The 20,965-nt window shown below is 43.3% G+C and overlaps 1 protein-coding gene across 1 annotated transcript in view; it reads left to right on the top strand.

The window, feature by feature from the left end:
* Nucleotides 1-20,965, top strand: part of scn5lab (sodium channel, voltage gated, type V-like, alpha b) — a 220,230-nt gene that overhangs the window by 152,598 nt on the left and 46,667 nt on the right. Inside the window, exons 17-18 of the mRNA XM_041879935.1 lie at nucleotides 10,864-11,004; nucleotides 11,253-11,579. Of these exons, the coding sequence (XP_041735869.1) occupies nucleotides 10,864-11,004; nucleotides 11,253-11,579 (468 nt within the window). The remainder of the gene's footprint in view (nucleotides 1-10,863; nucleotides 11,005-11,252; nucleotides 11,580-20,965) is intronic.

Genomic DNA, 20,965 nt, shown 5'->3' with positions numbered 1-20,965 from the left:
CCATTGTGGAGAGATTGGAGTCTGTTTGATTGAGTGTGTGGACAGGTGTCTTTTATACAGGTAACGAGTTCAAACAGGTGCAGTTAATACAGGTAATGAGTGGAGAACAGGAGGGCTTCTTAAAGAAAAACTAACAGGTCTGTGAGAGCCGGAATTCTTACTGGTTGGTAGGTGATCAAATACTTATGTCATGCAATAAAATGCAAATGAATTACTTAAAAATCATACAATGTGATTTTCTGGATTTTTGTTTTAGATTCCGTCTCTCACAGTTGAAGTGTACCTATGATAAAAATTACAGACCTCTACATGCTTTGTAAGTAGGAAAACCTGCAAAATCGGCAGTGTATCAAATACTTGTTCTCCCCACTGTATACAGTGAGGGAAAAAAGTATTTGATCCCCTGCTGATTTTGTACATTTGCCCACTGACAAAGACATGATCAGTCTATAATTTTAATGGTAGGTTTATTTGAACAGTGAGAGACAGAATAACAACTAAAAAATCCAGAAAAACGCATGTCAAAAATGTTATAAATTGATTTGCATTTTAATGAGGGAAATAAGTATTTGACCCCTCTGCAAAACATGACTTAGTACTTGGTGGCAAAACCCTTGTTGGCAATCACAGAGGTCAGACGTTTCTTGTAGTTGGCCACCAGGTTTGCACACATCTCAGGAGGGATTTTGTCCCACTCCTCTTTGCAGATCTTCTCCAAGTCATTAAGGTTTCGAGGCTGACGTTTGGCAACTCGAACCTTCAGCTCCCTCCACAGATTTTCTATGGGATTAAGGTCTGGAGACTGGCTAGGCCACTCCAGGACCTTAATGTGCTTCTTCTTGAGCCACTCCTTTGTTGCCTTGGCCGTGTGTTTTGGATCATTGTCATGCTACAATACCCATCCACGACCCATTTTCAATGCCCTGGCTGAGGGAAGGTGGTTCTCACCCAAGATTTGACGGTACATGGCCCCGTCCATCGTCCCTTTGATGCGGTGAAGTTGTCCTGTCCCCTTAGCAGAAAAACACCCCCAAAGCATAATGTTTCCACCTCCATGTTTGACGGTGGGGATGGTGTTCTTGGGGTCATAGGCAGCATTCCTCCTCCTCCAAACACGGCGAATTGAGTTAATGCCAAAGAGCTCGATTTTGGTCTCATCCGACCACAACACTTTCACCCAGTTCTCCTCTGAATCATTCAGATGTTCATTGGCAAACTTCAGACGGCCCTGTATATGTGCTTTCTTGAGCAGGGGGACCTTGCGGGCACTGCAGGATTTCAGTCCTTCACGGTGTAGTGTGTTACCAATTGTTTTCTTGGTGACTATGGTCCCAGCTGCCTTGAGATCATTGACAAGATCCTCCCGTGTAGTTCTGGGCTGATTCCTCACCGTTCTCATGATCATTGCAACTCCACGAGGTGAGATCTTGCATGGAGCCCCAGGCCGAGGGAGATTGACAGTTTTTTGTGTTTCTTCCATTTGCGAATAATCGCATCAACTGTTGTCTCCTTCTCACCAAGCTGCTTGGCGATGGTCTTGTAGCCCATTCCAGTCTTGTGTAGGTCTACAATCTTGTGCCTGACATCCTTGGAGAGCTCTTTGGTCTTGGCCATGGTGGAGAGTTTGGAATCTGATTGATTGATTGCTTCTGTGGACAGATGTCTTTTATACAGGTAACAAGCTGAGATTAGGAGCACTCCCTTTAAGAGTGTGCTCCTAATATCAGCTCGTTACCTGTATAAAAGACACCTGGGAGCCAGAAATCTTTCTGATTGAGAGGGGGTCAAATGCTTATTTCCCTCATTAAAATGCAAATCAATTTATAAAATTTTTGACATGCATTTTTCTGGATTTCTTTGTTGTTATTCTGTCTCTCACTGTTCAAATAAACCTACCATTAAAATTATAGACTGATTATTTCTTTGTCAGTGGGCAAACGTACAAAATCAGCAGGGGATCAAATACTTTTTTCCCTCACTGTATATACTGAGATCATGTGACAGATCATATGACACTTAGATTGCACACCGGTGGACTTTATTTAACGAATTATGTGAGCCTGAAGGTAATTGGTTTCACCAGATCTTATTTAGGGGCTTCATAGCAAAGGGGGTGAATACATATGCATGCAGCACTTTTCTGTTATTTATTTTGTATAATTTTTTGAAACAAGTAATTTTTTGCATTTCACTTCACCAATTTGGACTATTTTGTGTATGTCCATTACATGAAATCCAAATAAAAATCAATTTAAATTACAGGTTGTAATGCAACAAAATAGGAAAAACGCCAAGGGGGATGAATACTTTTGCAAGGCACTGTTATCTAGGTGGGAGAGGGCAGTGTGGAGTGAAATTGAGATTGCGTTGTCTATGGATCTGTTGGGGTTGTGAGCAAATTGGAGTGGGTCTAGGGTGTCTGGGATGATGGAGTTGATGTGTGCCATATCCAGGCTTTCAAATTGCTTCATGATTACATATGTGCTACAGGGCTGTAGTCATTGTGGCATGAAGCCTTAGAGTTTTTGGGAACAGGAATGATGGTGGTCAGCTTAAAACATGTGGGGATTAGAGAGGTTAAAAATTATTATGAATAAGTCTGCTAGCTGATCTGTGCATGCTCTGAGAACACACCCTGGAATACTGTCCAGCCCCGCGGCCTTGGAAGTTTTGACCTGATTAAAGACCTTTCTCACATCGGCCTCGGAGAGCGAGATCAACCCAGTCCTCTGGGTCGGTGGGAGCCCTCTCGCATGGCACGGTATTGTTATTGTCAAAGTGTGCATAAAATGCATTGAGTTCATCTGGTAGAGAGGCATAGTTGGGCAGATCACGGCTGGGTCTTACTTTGTAATCCGTAATGGACTGTTGCCCCTGCCACATGCGGAGGGCATCGGAGCCTGTGTAATATGATTCCACCTTATTCCTATATTGTCCTTTTGCTAGTTTGATGACTCTGCGGAGGTCGTAGCTGAACTTCTTGTACTTGTTCCTGTGCTCAGCTGTAGCCTCAGGGTTGTCTGTGATAGCACTGTGAGCACTAGCCCTGTCCCAACCTCAGTGTTAATCCAGGGCTTTTGATTGGGAAAGCAGTGAACCTTCAATGTGGGGACAAAGTCACCAATGCATTTCCTAATGAAGCTGTGGCTGTTGACTGTTAAAGGTGATTTATTCTGAACACAGGGTTTAATCCTTCACACAGGCCTTGGCTCAGAAAGACAAAAACCTGTTTGTTGTTTGGTATTTTGGTATTTTATTAGGATCCCCATTAGCTGTTGCAAAAGCAGCAGCTACTCTTCCTGGGGTCCACAAAAAAACATGAAACATGACATAATACAGAACATTAATAGATAAGAACAGCTCAAGGACAGAACTACATAAACAATTTTTTTAAAGCACACGTAGCCTACATATCAATACATACACACAAACTATCTAGGTCAAATAAGGGAGAGGCGTTGTGCCGTGAGGTGTTGCTTTATCTGTTTTTTGTTCATTTGAGCAATATGAGATGGAACGGAGTTCCATGCAATAATGGCTCTATATAATACTGTACGCTTTCTTGAATTTGTTCTGGATTTGGGGACTGTGAAAAGACCCCTGGTGGCATGTCTGGTGGGGTAAGTGTGTGTGTCAGAGCTGTGTGTAAGTTGACTATGCAAACAATTTGGGATTTTCGACACATTCATGTTTCTTATAAAAAGAAGTGATGCAGTCAGTCTCTCCTCAACTGTTAGCCAAGAGAGACTGGCATGCATAGTATTTATATCAGCCCTCTGATTACAATGAAGAGCAAGACATGCCACTCTGTTTTGGGCCAGCTGCAGCTTAACTACATCTTTCCTTGCAGCACTGGACCACACGACTGGATATTAATCAAGATTAGACAAAACTAGAGCCTGCAGAACTTGCTTTTTGGAGTGTGGTGTCAAAAAAGCAGGGCATCTCTTTATTACGGACAGACCTCTCCCCATCTTTACAACCATTGAATCTATATGTTTTGACCATGATAGTTTACAATCTAAGGTAACGCCAAGTAATTTAGTCTCCTCAACTTGTTCAACAGCCACACCATTCATTACCAGATTCAGCTGAGGTCTAGAACTTAGGGAATGATTTGTACCAAATACAATGCTCTTAGTTTTAGAGATGTTCAGGACCAGTTTATTAGTGGCCACCCATTCCAAAACAGACTGCAACTCTTTGTTAAGGGTTTCGGTGACTTCATTAGCTGTGGTTGCTGATGCGTATATGGTTGAATCATCAGCATACATGGACACACATGCTTTGTTTAATGCCAGTGGCAGGTCATTGGTAAAAATAGAAAAGAGTAGAGGGCCTAGAGAGCTGCCCTGTGATACACCACACTTTACATGTTTGACATTAGATAAGCTTCCATTAAAGAAAACTATTTGAGTTCTATTAGATACATAGCTCTGAATCAGAGGTTGAAAAGCCATAACATTTTTACATTTTAGTCATTTAGCAGACGCTCTTATCCAGAGCGACTGCATCCATTATTCTTATTTATTTTTCATAAGTGGGAATCGAACCCACAACCCTGGCGTTGCAAACGCCATGCTCTACCAACTGAGCTACATCCCATAACACATACATTTTTTCAACAACAGGTTATGGTCAATAATATTAAAGGCTGCACTGAAATCTAACAGTACAGCTCCCACAATCTTCTTATTATCAATTTCTTTCAACCAATCATCAGTCATTTGTGTGAGTGCTGTACAGTGGGGAAAAAAAGTATTTAGTCAGCCACCAATTGTGCAAGTTCTCCCACTTAAAAAGATGAGAGAGGCCTGTAATTTTCATCATAGGTACACGTCAACTATGACAGACAAATTGAGATTTTTTTTCTCCAGAAAATCAAATTGTAGGATTTTTTATGAATTTAATTGCAAATTATGGTGGAAAATAAGTATTTGGTCACCTACAAACAAGCAAGATTTCTGGCTCTCACAGACCTGTAACTTCTTCTTTAAGAGGCTCCTCTGTCCTCCACTCGTTACCTGTATTAATGGCACCTGTTTGAACTTGTTATCAGTATAAAAGACACCTGTCCACAACCTCAAACAGTCACACTCCAAACTCCACTATGGCCAAGACCAAAGAGCTGTCAAAGGACACCAGAAACAAAATTGTAGACCTGCACCAGGCTGGGAAGACTGAATCTGCAATAGGTAAGCAGCTTCGTTTGAAGAAATCAACTGTGGGAGCAATTATTAGGAAATGGAAGACATACAAGACCACTGATAATCTCCCTCGATCTGGGGCTCCACGCAAGATCTCACCCCGTGGGGTCAAAATGATCACAAGAACGGTGAGCAAAAATCCCAGAACCACACGGGGGGGACCTAGTGAATGACCTGCAGAGAGCTGGGACCAAAGTAACAAAGCCTACCATCAGTAACACACTACGCCGCCAGGGACTCAAATCCTGCAGTGCCAGATGTGTCCCCCCTGCTTAAGCCAGTACATGTCCAGGCCCGTCTGAAGTTTGCTAGAGTGCATTTGGATGGTCCAGAAGAGGATTGGGAGAATGTCATATGGTCAGATGAAACCAAAATAGAACTTTTTGGTAAAAACTCAACTCGTCGTGTTTGGAGGACAAAGAATGCTGAGTTGCATCCAAAGAACACCATACCTACTGTGAAGCATGGGGGTGGAAACATCATGCTTTGGGGCTGTTTTTCTGCAAAGGGACCAGGACGACTGATCCGTGTAAAGGAAAGAATGAATGGGGCCATGTATCGTGAGATTTTGAGTGAAAACCTCCTTCCATCAGCAAGGGCATTGAGGATGAAACGTGGCTGGGTCTTTCAGCATGACAATGATCCCTAACACATCGCCTGGGCAACGAAGGAGTGGCTTCGTAGGAAGCATTTCAAGGTCCTGGAGTGGCCTAGCCAGTCTCCAGATCTCAACCCCATAGAAAATCTTTGGCGGGAGTTGAAAGTCCGTGTTGCCCAGCGACAGCCCCAAAACATCACTGCTCTAGAGGAGATCTGCATGGAGGAATGGGCCAAAATACCAGCAACAGTGTGTGAAAACCTTGTGAAGACTTACAGAAAACGTTTGACCTGTGTCATTGCCAACAAAGGGTATATAACAAAGTATTGAGAAACTTTTGTTATTGACCAAATACTTATTTTCCACCATAATTTGCAAATAAATTCATAAAAAATCCTACAATGTGATTTTCTGGATTTTTTTTTCTAATTTTGTCTGTCATAGTTGACGTGTACCTATGATGAAAATTACAGGCCTCTCTCATGTTTTTAAGTGGGAGAACTTGCACAATTGGTGGCTGACTAAATACTTTTTTTCCCCACTGTACATGTTGAGTGCCCTTCCCTATAAGCATGTTGAAAGTCTGTTGTTAATTTGTTTACAGAGAAATAGCATTCTATTTGGTCAAACACAATTTTTTCCAATAGTTTGCTAAGAGCTGGCAGCAAGCTTATAGGTCTACTGTTAGAACCAGTAAAGGCCGCTTTACCATTCTTGGGTAGCGGAATTACTTTGGCTTCCCCCCAGGCCTGAGGACAAAGACTTTCCTGTAGGCTCAGATTAAATATATGACAGATAGGAGTGGCTATAGAGTCAGCTACCATCCTCAATAGCTTTCCATCTAAGTTGTCAATGCCAGGAGGTTTGTCATTATTGATCGATAACAATCATTTTTCCACCTCTCCCACACTAACTTTACAAAATTCTAACTTGCAAAGCTTTTCTTTCATTATTTGTTTTTTTATGCATGAATACGATGGCTCACTGTTCATTGTTGCCATTTCCTGCCTAAGTTTGCCCACTGCCAATTATGTAATCATTAAAATAATTGGCAACATCAAATGGTTTTGTGATGAATAAGCCATCTGATTCGATGAAAGATGGAGTTGAATTTGTCTTTCTACCCATAACTTCATTTAAAGTATTGCAAAGTTTTTTTCCATCAGTCTTTATATCATTGATCTTGGCTTCATAATACAATTTCTTCTTCTTTTTGTTGAGTTTAGTTACAACATTTCTCAATTTACAGTAAGTCAACCAGTCAGATGTGCAGCCAGACTTACTAGCCACTCCTTTTGCCCATCTCTTTCAACCATACAGTTTTTCAATTCCTCATCAATCCATGGAGCCTTAACAGTTCTAACAGTCCGTTTCCTAACAGGTGCATGTTTATCAATAATTGGAAGGAGCAATTTCATAAATTCATCAAGTTGTTGTTGTTATGAGTGCAGTACCTTGACATGATGGGTGCAGTTTCAGGTGGAATGTTGGTTCAATGTGTGTGTGTGTGTGTGTGTGTGTGTGTGTGTGTGTGTGTGTGTGTGTGTGTTTTGTCATGCAAAATGACACAAACACACACGCACACATACAAACCCCCCCACCACACACACAGAAACACACACACACAGTCACACACAGTCACACACAGTCACACACACACACACACACACACACACACACACACACACACACACACACACACACACACACACACACACACACACGTAAGGTGCATTTCTATGTCATTCACTGTGGCCCTTACTGCAGGTAACAGTACTGCACCCTCCCCTTCCACTTCAGCATTTATCATCAAAACCCTGCTGTTTTCCCCTGGCAGACACCCCTCACGTCAAAATCTCTTCTCTGTCTGGATAGATCAACGAAATTAACTTGAAAAGTTGACATTTAGCTAATAGTTTTGTGAAATCTGGTGTCCATCCTATGGCAGGACATGGGTGGGAGGGTCCCTTATTTGACAGCTTCTGTTCCTTTGTGTTAAGATGGATCCAGGGGTTGAAATTCCAAGATAAATCAAGTGCCCAGTATTTATATATATATATATATTTTACAACAATGGACGAGGTGCTGTTCCCGTACAGTAGCTGCAGCATGGTTGACTGTAACAATTGGATATTAAAAATCTGTGAATGAGATCATCCGCCCGGCACTGTCAGGTCATGGTGTGACACATTGATCCGTTACTGGTTGAACTTGTGCGACAACCAATCAGATCCCAGGATAGTGGGAACAATAAGGGGTCATATGGATGCTGACTGACACCCATCCTAGATCTTTACTACAGATCACACACTATAAAAATGTATAGAGCACACACACACACATACACACACACACACACACACCGCAGGCAAATCCAAAAACATATCAATGAATCAGATACGGGCGCACCAGGCCCAACGCTGAGCATCAGATTATTTCAGGAAGTGATTTTGTTATTGACCCAGTGGCACAGTTTATTCTGGCTGGTCCCTCTGTTATTATGCAATGAGGTGATGTACACCACCAGTGATGTTGTGACATTGACCTGGCATTGACCTGTCGTTGACCTGGCATTGATCTGTCATTGACCTGGCTACATGTGACAAAATATGTCACTGCTGTAATGGCAGAGTTGACGCCATAACATGAACTCCCCCTGGTTTGTAATTGATTTGCTGCCTTCTATGTTCTTAGAGATGACACTATAACGTGGTAGACTGCTAATGGTTTGACTGATGTTATGTCAGAGAAAAATAATAGCCAATTTGGTAAAAGCCCTCAAGTGAAAGGTCAAATGCAAAAAATAAAATAAAAAATAAAAATGTGTGTGTGTGCACACGTATGTATACTGTATGCATATATGCCTTTTTATTTATTTTTCTGTGTGTGTAAATCCCATTCTGAAGCACCCGTACAGGGCCAAGTATATCATATAACTCTCATAACAGCATGCTTGGAGATACAGGAACAGTAGCATACAGTCTGTAAAGTCTACCAGACCTACTGTATCTACAGTATAACATCACATGTAATTAGACAGTTAGAGGAAGCCAGCTGAGCTATTTGATCTCGACTCAGTCGCCTACCATCATCCCGCTGTGGACACACCTCCCAGTCAATTTGGCTAAGAGCACCACACTTAGAATTATTAAAGAGCCAACAAGAGGGCCCTTACATGATTAACATAATTACAGCATAATGAAGTTAAAGAAAACACTGGGATGGAGGAAGTCTAATGAGAGATCTGGGTCTGAAGACAAGGACTCTGTGTGCGTGTGTGCGTGTGTGTGCGTGTGTGTGTGTGTGTGCGTGTGTGTCCATCCATACACATTTGGCATTGAACAAGTGCTCCTCCTACAGGGGAAGCCTATATACTCTCTGTCATTAGTTGCACAGACAACTAACTGATTGACTGACTGACTGACTGACTCATCACCAGATGAAGAGCATCCCATGGGAAGAAACCCTCTTTCCACAAGGTGTTTAATAATTGAATGGGCGTAAGCAAGATGAATATGGTGATTCAGTGGACAATTTGGTGTTTTGCTGTATCACTCTCTGAGATGGCAGGATGGCATGGTGGTGTGTTTTTAGGACAAGTGTAGCGGGGCAGAAAATAGAAAATCCAGACACCTAATTACACCTGTCACAGCGGGCACCTAATTACACCTGTCACAGCGGGCACCTAATTACACCTGTCACAGCGGGCACCTAATTACACCTGTCACAGCGGGCACCTAATTACACCTGTCACAGCGGGCACCTAATTACACCTGTCACAGCGGGCACCTAATTACACCTGTCACAGCGGGCACCTAATTACACCTGTCACAGCGGGCACCTAATTACACCTGTCACAGCGGGCACCTAATTACACCTGTCACAGCGGGCACCTAATTACACCTGTCACAGCGGGCACCTAATTACACCTGTCACAGCGGGCACCAAGCGTGGCGCAACTGGCAAAGGGGGTCCAGGGCTGTGTCGCCTCCAACTCCCATCCTCAAACACACACATGCACGCATACACACACATACATGCACACATACACACACATACATGCACGCATGCACACACACACACACACACACACACACACACACACACACACACACACACACACACACGTATGGACGCATACATGCACTATGACAGTTTGTTCCCCTGGGTGATATGGGGACACGCTAGACACTCACACGTAACATATGTTTTTCCCTTTGCCAAAAGTAGTGTGAAATCTCAGAACCATAGATTGATGCTGGCTGCATAGATATATTAAATGGATGGTTATCAAGAAACAGATGAATGACATGATAATTAATTGATTTGGATTGATATGATTGATGCGTTGGTACAACAACTATAAGCCTTTGGAGAAACACAGAGAGAACAGTCTCAGGTAAACCCAAAACATGCATTTTAGGTCTAGGATGCTTCGTTATTATAGGCCCTATTAAATCACAGTGTTTAATTTATGAAGCTCGTGTTAGGATGTGGAAAGAATCTCAATTTGACTACAAAATGGTGTTTGTAATCATTACACGATGGTAATGAAATTCCATCATGAAACTGCATGCACAGTTGACATTTACTAAACTGAGGAAAAGTGGCCCTGTGTCCAAGGGGCTACGGTTGCTGTGTGCAAATTCCGGCATGCACGCATGCAGGCACGCGGACGGATGCACGGACGCACACACACTCACAACCCCCACACACACTAAACACACACAGCCCTACAGCCCAGAGGAGCAGGTTCTCTTGTTTAACATGGACATGGAGAGCTTCTGTTCCTGTTGGAGGCTGACATTTAAAACCAGGTCCAAATCACACCTGCTGTTTACATTTCTAGTGTTACACATCAGGGCCCTTCTCCGTCCACACTCTGCCGCTTACAGGAACCAGACCTGCAGGCTAGGTTTTTCTAGCTATTGGATCTAGCAGTCTGGTGTACTGTAAGATGTTGTTTGTCACTAACTTTTTAATCAACGTGAAAGTAATAACATCTTAGTTGTCCAACAAGGCTTTATTAAAACTCGTCTCCCTCTCTCCTCCTCCCAGGTGCTCAACCTTTTCCTAGCCTTGCTGCTGAGCTCGTTCAGCTCGGACAACCTCTCGGCACCCGACGATGACGGCGAGATGAACAACCTGCAGATTGCCATTGGCCGCATCAAAAGCGGCATGGGCTGGCTCCGAAGCCAGGTCGGGCACTTGTTTTTAAACAGCTATTCATTGTTTTATTTAATATTTATTCTATACTTTTTTTTGACTATTTAGCATAGACAATTACATAGATTCAAAATAAGATATGGCATGAAATGTAGTATGGGCTATGAGTCAAAATTAAACAACCAATATCACCCAAACAACCAAATGAATCACAAAAAATGTTAACACATGCAAAAAAAGTTAATCACGTCTTCTAAACATAGTTTGTTACTTCATTGCAGATCTGCGACTTCTTCAACGGCAACTTCAAGCGGCGGCAGCAGAAGAGCAAAGAAGCCGAGGCAATGCTGAAGCTCAAGAGGCTGAGCCACGGCGCTCCGCTTGGCGAGGTGGGCAACGGGACAGCGGTGGCGGTGGGGGGAGGGTTCGGGCACCACGGGGAGAAGATTATGGTCCCGGAGGTGGACGACAGCTACATGACCAACCCCAACCTGACCATCAGTGTGCCCATCGCTCCTGGCGAGTCGGACGTGGAGTTCCCCGAGGATGAGGATGAGGAGGAAGAGGGGGAGAGCGAGAGCTCAGAGGAGGAGGAAGAGAGCAAGCAGGTAGGATGGGAGTTTGGGTTGGTGGAATTGAAGGGTACCAATATGGAAAGTCTATATCAGTCGCATTTTTGTGATACAAGCCATTAATGTGCACCGTAAGATATCAGATATTGCTATCCCCAAACATTACATCATAGAGGCTAATATTTTCTACATTACTTAGTGTTTGAATTCAGACGGCGGACTGCTACTAGGTACGGAATCATGACAGATTTGGTCTTGTCTCACACTGTAGGCATTGTCATGTGTGCTTGTCTCCCTCATGAAATGTTAGAACTGTGCTGTTCATTGTGTCTACTAAATGTGGGTCCGATTGATGTATGAGTTCTTCTAGTCTTCTGGTCCACCCTCTCTTTCCTCTTCTCTCTCTCTCCCCCCATCTTTTTCTTTCTCTCTCTCTCTTTCTCTCTCTGGCCTGAGAGGTTGCTTAGCAGTCCAATAACTGCCTGTTGGGCAGACTGGAAAGAGAGCCCTTATCTCCCTCTCTCTTTTTCTCTCACTCTCCACCCTCCTCTCTCTCTCTCTCTCTCTCATTCCATTCCTATCCCTCTCCCTCTCTCTCCGTCTGAAGTGAGCCGCTCCAAGCCCACGCACAAGGGCTATTTTCATGCCCTGTTTTGTTTTCTCACTTCCTCCAGAGCAATTTGGCCCTGAGCGGACTCTTCCCAAAATGGATGCCCTGTCCAATTTTACCCCTTGTAAAGATTTATACCACTGTTTCTGCAGTTGGGTCCCTCTTCCACTTGGTAACAATGGCCCTGTATATTGCCGCCCAATCAGGAATATGGAATTAGATCCTTCAGGTTAAAGTGCATTTTGTTGCCTGCATTTGTCTTTCACCTAACTGTCTCTGTCTGCATCCATTAAAATGAGTTGAATTGAACTGAGCTAGATCGTGTGCCATTACGTTGTTGTCTGGGGGTTAGGGTTAGTTTCAAAGATTAATCTATGTTGATGAGGAGACGTGAAATGAATAAATGTAAAACTTGAATAAATGTAAAACTTTGTTAAAGCTGAAATGGTTGAGGCGCTGGGAGAAGGAGAGCGGGCTTGGCACACCACCAGTGTCTACTACGGGGTTTGCAAATGTTTATGGAACGTTTTGCAAATGTTTATGGAAACATGATATAGCATTCTCAACATGTATAGAACAGGTTGTTAAAATATATATATATATATATATATATATATATATATATATATATAGAGAGAGAGAGAGAGAGAGAGAGAGAGAGAGAGAGAGAGAGAGAGAGAAAAAGCAGTTGTTTACATCTGTATTCTCTTCCGTTCCCTCTGCCTCCCTCTCTCTGTCTCTCTCTCTCCCTCCGCCCCTCTAAACAGAGCTGACTTATCTGTGTCAGTTTGTCTCTTTGCACACCTGTGCTCCAATTAGTTTTAAGAGAGCGGTCACGTCTTGCCCACCCGCTTTAATCTTACTATGCACCTGTCTTCTCACCTTCCCTTGTTCTCTCTTTCTCTCTTTTATCTCTTCACACTCCATCTCTGTACACCTGCCTGTCCACGCACTCACTCTGTTTTATCTTTATCCCTACACCTGTCCCTGTCTCATCCCTCAGTCTCTCTCTTTCTCTCTCTCTTTCTCTCTTTTTCTCTGTTTTAAGACAACCTGTTATATGCATGTCACCCATGGAGGCTGTATCAGGTTTGCTGTAGCTCACTGTGTAGATAATCAGGAAGTACACACAGGGTTCCATTTCCCTAGCCAGTCTCCCGTACAGAGCGGCCATCTGCATCTATCCAGCTAACCGTGGCCTCAGATGCATTATGGTCGCTATCCTTTATCGGGAAAAGGGCAGGTAAAGAGAACATTGCCCTGAAACATTAGTTAGCACCTAAAAGTTCATTCGAAACATTCAGTACATTGAAAACAAGGCAACAGTAAACATGTTGTCCCCCACGAATGATTGAGCCAATTTCAGTTATTGTGTGTGACCACAGATTATCCATTATATTGACCAGATACTCAAGTGGCCACTCTAACAATGAAAATAAATGTCTTCAAAAATGGAAGACAGTTAGACTGTACCAGTCTCTTTAGCTAATCCTCTCCCTGTACTCCATGTCATGTGCCAAAGAGACTGGCCTTTCTGCCATCTTCAAATATGAACATTCTATCATTAATGAGCTCGAGGAGAACAGAGGATTTGATCCTGATTCGACACCCTCACAGCTATCCTCCAATCACAACGATTATGCAAATATTGGAACTCCACAGAACACAGTTGGTATCTGGTTGCTAAGCAACCGTTTTTTGTTTGTCCAGATTAAACCAGTAAAAAATTGCTAGCTCAGGTGTACATTTAAGTGATAATGCCCGATATGCCGGTGTTTGGAGGATATTTTGGCACGGGTGTTGTTAGGCCCGGGACGAAGCCAATATATCCTCCAAACACCGGCTTCGAGGGCATTATCACTTTTATACAGCGGGTTACCAACATACAGTGGGGAAAAAAAGTATTTAGTCAGCCACCAATTGTGCAAGTTCTCCCACTTAAAAAGATGAGAGAGGCCTGTAATTTTCATCATAGGTACACGTCAACTATGACAGACAAATTGAAAAAAAAAATCCAGAAAATCACATTTGTAGGATTTTTAATGAATTTATTTGCAAATTATGGTGGAAAATAAGTATTTGGTCACCTACAAACAAGCAAGATTTCTGGCTCTCACAGACCTGTAACTTCTTCTTTAAGAGGCTCCTCTGTCCTCCACTCGTTACCTGTATTAATGGCACCTGTTTGAACTTGTTATCAGTATAAAAGACACCTGTCCACAACCTCAAACAGTCACACTCCAAACTCCACTATGGCCAAGACCAAAGAGCTGTCAAAGGTCACCAGAAACAAAATTGTAGACCTGCACCAGTCTGGGAAGGCTGAATCTGCAATAGGTAAGCAGCTTGGTTTGAAGAAATCAACTGTGGGAGCAATTATTAGGAAATGGAAGACTTACAAGACCACTGATAATCTCCCTCGATCTGGGGCTCCACGCAAGATCTCACCCCGTGGGGTCAAAATGATCACAAGAACAGTGAGCAAAAATCCCAGAACCACACGGGGGGACCTAGTGAATGACCTGCAGAGAGCTGGGACCAAAGTAACAAAGCCTACCATCAGTAACACACTACGCCGCCAGGGACTCAAATCCTGCAGTGCGAGACGTGTCCCCCTGCTTAAGCCAATACATGTCCAGGCCCGTCTGAAGTTTGCTAGAGTGCATTTGGATGATCCAGAAGAGGATTGGGAGAATGTCAGATGGTCAGATGAAACCAAAATAGAACTTTTTGGTAAAAACTCAACTCGTCGTGTTTGGAGGACAAAGAATGCTGAGTTGCATCCAAAGAAAACCATACCTACTGTGAAGCATGGGGGTGGAAACATCATGATTTGGGGCTGTTTTTCTGCAAAGGGACCAGGACGACTGATCCGTGTAAAGGAAAGAATGAATGGGGCCATGTATCATGAGATTTTAAGTGAAAACCTCCTTCCATCAGCAAGGGCATTGAAGATGAGCTCCTGAGTGGCGCAGTGGTCTAAGGCACTGCATCGCAGTGCTAGCTGTGCCACTAGAGATCCTGGTTCGAATCCAGGCTCTGTCGCAGCCGGCCGCGACCGGGAGACTCATGGGCGGCGCACAATTGGCCTAGCGTTGTCCAGGGTAGGGGAGGGAATGGCCGGCAGGGATGTAGCTCAGTTGGTAGAGCATGGCGTTTGCAACGCCAGGGTTGTGGGTTCGATTCCCATGGGGGGCCAGTATAAAAATAAAAAATAAATAAAAAATGTATTCACTAACTGTAAGTCGCTCTGGATAAGAGCGTCTGCTAAATGACTAAAATGTAAAAATGTAAATGTAATGAAACATGGCTGGGTCTTTCAGCATGACAATGATCCCAAACACACTGCCCGGGCAACGAAGGAGTGGCTTCGTAAGAAGCATTTCAAGGTCCTGGAGTGGCCTAGCCAGTCTCCAGATCTCAACCCCATAGAAAATCTTTGGAGGGAGTTGAAAGTCTGTGTTGCCCAGCGACAGCCCCAAAACATCACTGCTCTAGAGGAGATCTGCATGGAGGAATGGGCCAAAATACCAGCAACAGTGTGTGAAAACCTTGGAAGACTTACAGAAAACGTTTGACCTGTGTCATTGCCAACAAAGGGTATATAACAAAGTATTGAGAAACTTTTGTTATTGACCAAATACTTATTTTCCACCATAATTTGCAAATAAATTCATTAAAAATCCTACAATGTGATTTTCTGGATTTTTTTTTCTCATTTTGTCTGTCATAGTTGACGTGTACCTATGATGAAAATTACAGGCCTCTCTCATCTTTTTAAGTGGGAGAACTTGCACAATTGGTGGCTGACTAAATACTTTTTTTCCCCACTGTATTTAAATAATGATTGACATATTTTCATAAAAAATGTTATTTTGATTAATTTATTCATACTATTTCATCCTTCCACAAGATATAGTCCCGACACAAATCTAGGGTTGCTAGAGACGAGACCCAGTCGTTCAGTCTTTTTGTTCTGTATCTATGGACGCAACCCAGTCATTCAGTCTTTTTGTTCTATATCTATGGACGTGACCCAGTCGTTCATTCTAAATGTTCCATTGCCATACTGGCTGGCAACGTTCTTGTCCCTTGCTTGCTAAATCACGTCAAAAAGTGCAGCCAGAATAACAGCAAAGTAGCCTCATTTGCATTTGTTTAAGCTGTTTTCTATTGACATTTATTTGGATGCATCCATAACAATGAGCCAATGAGGCGCGATTTTGCCTGGCATAGAAAATGTGCTCACTCGTCAGGACACTGTTGTTCAGAGGAGCTAGCCAACAACACAGCTACGGTAACACAATCACTTCAAACTGAAGCTGGAAAGACTGCAAATTAGCTGCGTTTCATTTTACCCTTTTTCAATTGAGACTTTTTTGTATATATCCATAGAAATTATGCCAGCTGATTCATGATTTTGACTGGCTGAAAAACGCTGCCTGTCTGTCTCGTCCCGACTCCCGACACATTCATTACTATGGGACTGTAGGAGATCAAATTTGAATATTGAAACAATGTTGCAAATGTCGGAGAGACAGATAGCAAGGTTTATACAAATCTCCGCTGTTGAATACGAAATGTTAGTCTAAAATAAATGTGAGATGTCTAGATGCTTTTTATAGTGGAGATCAAGTTTATAAATTGCCTGGCTGGGCTGATGAGACAGTGGATTGCGCAGTCAGATCGAACAGAGTAAATAGGCATTTTAACGTCATAGATTTAGCCGGTGGCAACTTGTGGAATAGACACCGGCTGGAATGCGGTTTTAACCAGTAAGCATTCAGGATTAGACCCACCCAATGTATAATCTCAAAGTAAATACATACTGCAATTCCAACCACAAAACATCTTCGTTTTCAAGCCACAAAATACAACAACAATAAAATATGTTTTATTGTCACATACACAGGATAGGTGCAGTGAATTGTGTAGTTTTACAGGGTCAGCCATAGTAGTACAGCTCCCCTGGAGCAAGGGTTACGTGCCCAACGCTCTAACCGCTAAGCTACCATACCTGTCGCCACAGGCTACATGCCGCCACTTGCCTAGCTAATAGTTAATGTTTGTTTTTGACTTTGTTATAAATTCTAATTATATTTTCGAGTCTCCACATGTTGTCATGGAAAATATTTATGTTATTTCCAACAACCAATGAGCAACTCTGCCGTAAATCCAGCGCATATTGAACGTTGAGATTGCCGAAAGGCCAGTCTCTTTGGAAATGACAAGGATCGAGTGGCAAGGAGTGGAATGTTAGTTAAAGAGAGTGGTACTCAGACTGAGGGGGTTCAATTAATTTCGCCCGGGCGCCCATGTAGGTGTGTTTTGCACCGACTTAAAGTTGATTGCATTCGTGTTTTTGGACAATGTACCATTCTGCCTTGTTGACAACATGACAGAGCTGCGCAGATTACTGTTCGATTTGAGAAGGCCGCGCTTCCCTCTCTGCTTTTGCCCGATGGCGTGACTTTCAACTGGGCCAGCATAAAATAACTCCCTCACTAGAAGGCAGTCGGAAGGAGGCAAGATCAGGTGGGACCATTCTAGCCAATGAGAGGGCAGATATGCGTGAAATCCGTAATATAAAGTGTTTTTTTCTTAAAGTTGCTTGGATATCACGTGCCCTACTTATCAGGACACTCATGACAACCTAATTATTGCGAAACTTCTATTTGATCAAATAAGCCACACCTAACAAAAAAAGCCATTCAATTAGACACTCTCTCATTGACCTCCATACAAACACAAAAAAACACCACCTGCTGGAGAAGATAGATTTTGGGCCCAGTTATCCCTCTCACTTCGCCTCTTACATTTACATTTTAGTCATTTAGCAGACGCTCTTATCCAGAGCGACTTACAGTTAGTGAATACATATTTTTTTTTATACTGGCCCCCCGTGGGAATCGAACCCACAACCCTGGCGTTGCAAACGCCATGCTCTATCAACTGAGCTACATCCCTGCCGGCCATTCCCTCCCCTACCCTGGACGACGCTGGGCCAATTGTGCGCCGCCCATGAGTCTCCCGGTCGCGGCCGGCTGCGACAGAGCCTGGATTCGAACCAGGATCTCTAGTGGCACAGTTAGCACTGCGATGCAGTGCCTTAGACCACTGCACCACTCAGGAGCTCACACACACACACACTTCCTCTCTGGTTTGACTCACAAATGTCAGTTAGTTACTATAGCTTCCGCCTTGGGCTAATCAGTGTAATTTTGTAAATGCCGGAGCTCTATGGCAAGATGCATCATTCACCCAAGTTTCGTCAAAATCGGGCCAGTACTGTCTGAGATATTGCGTGTGACTAACATATACGAACGAATGGACAAACGGCAGCAGGCAAAAAGCGTCTCTGCTCTTGTTTTTACTATGAAGAGACTGTGCAGCCGAGGCAGACACGGGCACGTCCCTTTCACAACACCTTAATGTCAAAGTGTGGCTGGGGGGGTGTGATAGGAAAAGCAGCACTCTGCGTTAGCTCGCACGCGGGACAAATCTCCCATACAAGCTGTAATGCCACCGCCAGCTGAAAGACTGGGGAAAATTTAGATGGGATATTTTCACCTCTGACCCCCACCTTACCTCTTCTTCAGTCAACGGCCTGTCTGTCTGATTCATCACTACAGGGGCCAAGGCCCGGACCATTTTTACACCTCGGAGGGAAGGGTGTGTGTGCATGTGCGTGTGTGTGTGTACAGTGTTTGTGGAGCCTGGAACCCTAGCTGCTGTTGACCATTCCTCACACCATTGTGCAATTGAGCCATTGTACATCATAAGCTAACTGTAAAGTAAACTCTGTCGCTAATGACTTGATATTGTTTTAGCGGGAGGCCTATGTTGATTATCCCACTAACAGGGTTATTGTGCAAGGCTAATCTTGTTCAGATGAGCGTGGAGCTAAACATAGAGAGACCATGCTCATGTTACAGTGCTACACATCCTGCCAATGTGTTTATAGTTGCCTTTATCCTAGAGGGAATAACTCAGCATACTCCACAACATGTGGTTTGTTATGAAACTCATTTGAAAGACAATTTGGGCAAGTTTATTTTATTACAAGTAAATTATGTGATTTGCATGTTATTGGAAATTCACAGTTGAGTCATTCAGAACTTTCTGAAAGTAATAGCACAGCATGAAGCTACTGTACTTTATGTGTTGTGATGCTTGCATTCTAAGTGTCATAATAGTATGGATAAGAACATCTCGGGCAACAAAGTGACGTTGTGGGAAGGCTCAGAGGCTCGGGATCTCCAGGGACCAACGGTTGTGTAACGCCACACAGCTGTGTCCGAGCGGTGCACAGCGCAACCGCGACAATGCTGCCACGGCAACAACTGGGTCCACCTCAGATCCCAGAGGCTCTGAGACTGATGAGGAAATGGGATACATGATTTATAATTTATTGACTGAAAACATGCTTGAAATTGTTTTGGCAGGGATTTTCTCCTAGCATATCAATGGCTCTAATATAATGTCTAAATAAGGGTGAAAGCCAAGCCTCCTCTTGGAGAAATGGGTATGCAGGCTTTTCCTCAAACCCTGCTGTAACACACCTGATTCATCTTATCAGCTAATCAAGATCCTGGTAAACAGCTAATTAAAACCAGAATCAGGTGGGCTAGATTAGCATTGGGAGAGAGCCTGCAGGAGGGTAGCTCCCCAGGAGAATGTATTTATTTATTTATTTTATTTCACCTTTATTTAACCAGGTAAGCCAGTTGAGAACAAGTTCTCATTTACAACTGCGACCTGGCCAAGATAAAGCAAAGCATTGCGATAAAAACAACAACACAGAGTTACATATGGGGTAAAAAAAACATAAGGTCATAAAATACAACAGAAAATATATATACAGTGTGTGCAAATGTAGCAGGTTATGGAGATAAGGCAATAAATAGGCTATAGTGCAAAATAATTACAATTAGTATTAACACTGGAATGCTAGATGTGCAAGAGATTATGTGCAAATAGAGATACTGGGGTGCAAAAGAGCAAAATAAATAACAATATAGGGATGAGGTAGTTGGGTGGGCTAATTTCAGATGGGCTGTGTACATGTGCAGTGATCGGTAAGAAGGGCTGCTATGCACCCCAGATGGGCAGTGATGACAAAAACGGTTGTCATTCATATAGACATTTACAGATACCTACTCATCATCCATCTATAGCCACTTTTCAGACATCTCCCTATTGTTTATGTTCTATAAAACATACACCTCCGATTTCAACTAGCCAGGTCAAGGATGGTGTCACTCGAGCAGTGACACATTACTTTTTGAGTTTCTCATCAAGCTTATTGTGTTGCTCTTTGCGACTCCTTGAATACCTGAAACCCTTAACGTCTGCCACTACACCCATTACCCCTGACCCTTAACCTAGGGTGACCACGTTTAAAATACCCAAATGAGGGACAACAGGATGATTTTGCGGGACATTCACAGGACATTCGCAGCAAAATATAACATTTTTGTCCTCAAATATAAAAAAAATCTGCATAATCCTGGAGGGACTGGTTATACAGTATATGCATTCAAAGGAGTCCTGATTCATAGAGTTTGAGATGTGTTTGTGTGTGTGTGTGTGTCTGCCTGTGTGTGTGTGTGTGTGTGTGTGTGTGTGTGTGTGTGTGTGTGTGTGTGTGTGTGTGTGTGTGTGTGTGTGTGTGTGTGTCTGCCTGCCTGCCTGCCTGCGTGCGTGCGTGCGTGCGTGCGTGTGTGTGTGTGTGTGTGTGTGTGTGTGTGTGTGTGTGTGTGTGTGTGTGTGTGTGTGTGTGTGTGTCTGTGTGTGTGTGTGTGTGTCTGTG

Source organism: Coregonus clupeaformis, chromosome 7 (assembly GCF_020615455.1).
Source record: "Coregonus clupeaformis isolate EN_2021a chromosome 7, ASM2061545v1, whole genome shotgun sequence".
Lineage (NCBI taxonomy): Eukaryota > Metazoa > Chordata > Actinopteri > Salmoniformes > Salmonidae > Coregonus > Coregonus clupeaformis.
Note: the sequence above shows the minus strand (reverse complement) of the source record. Positions and strands in the feature narration are given on the sequence as shown.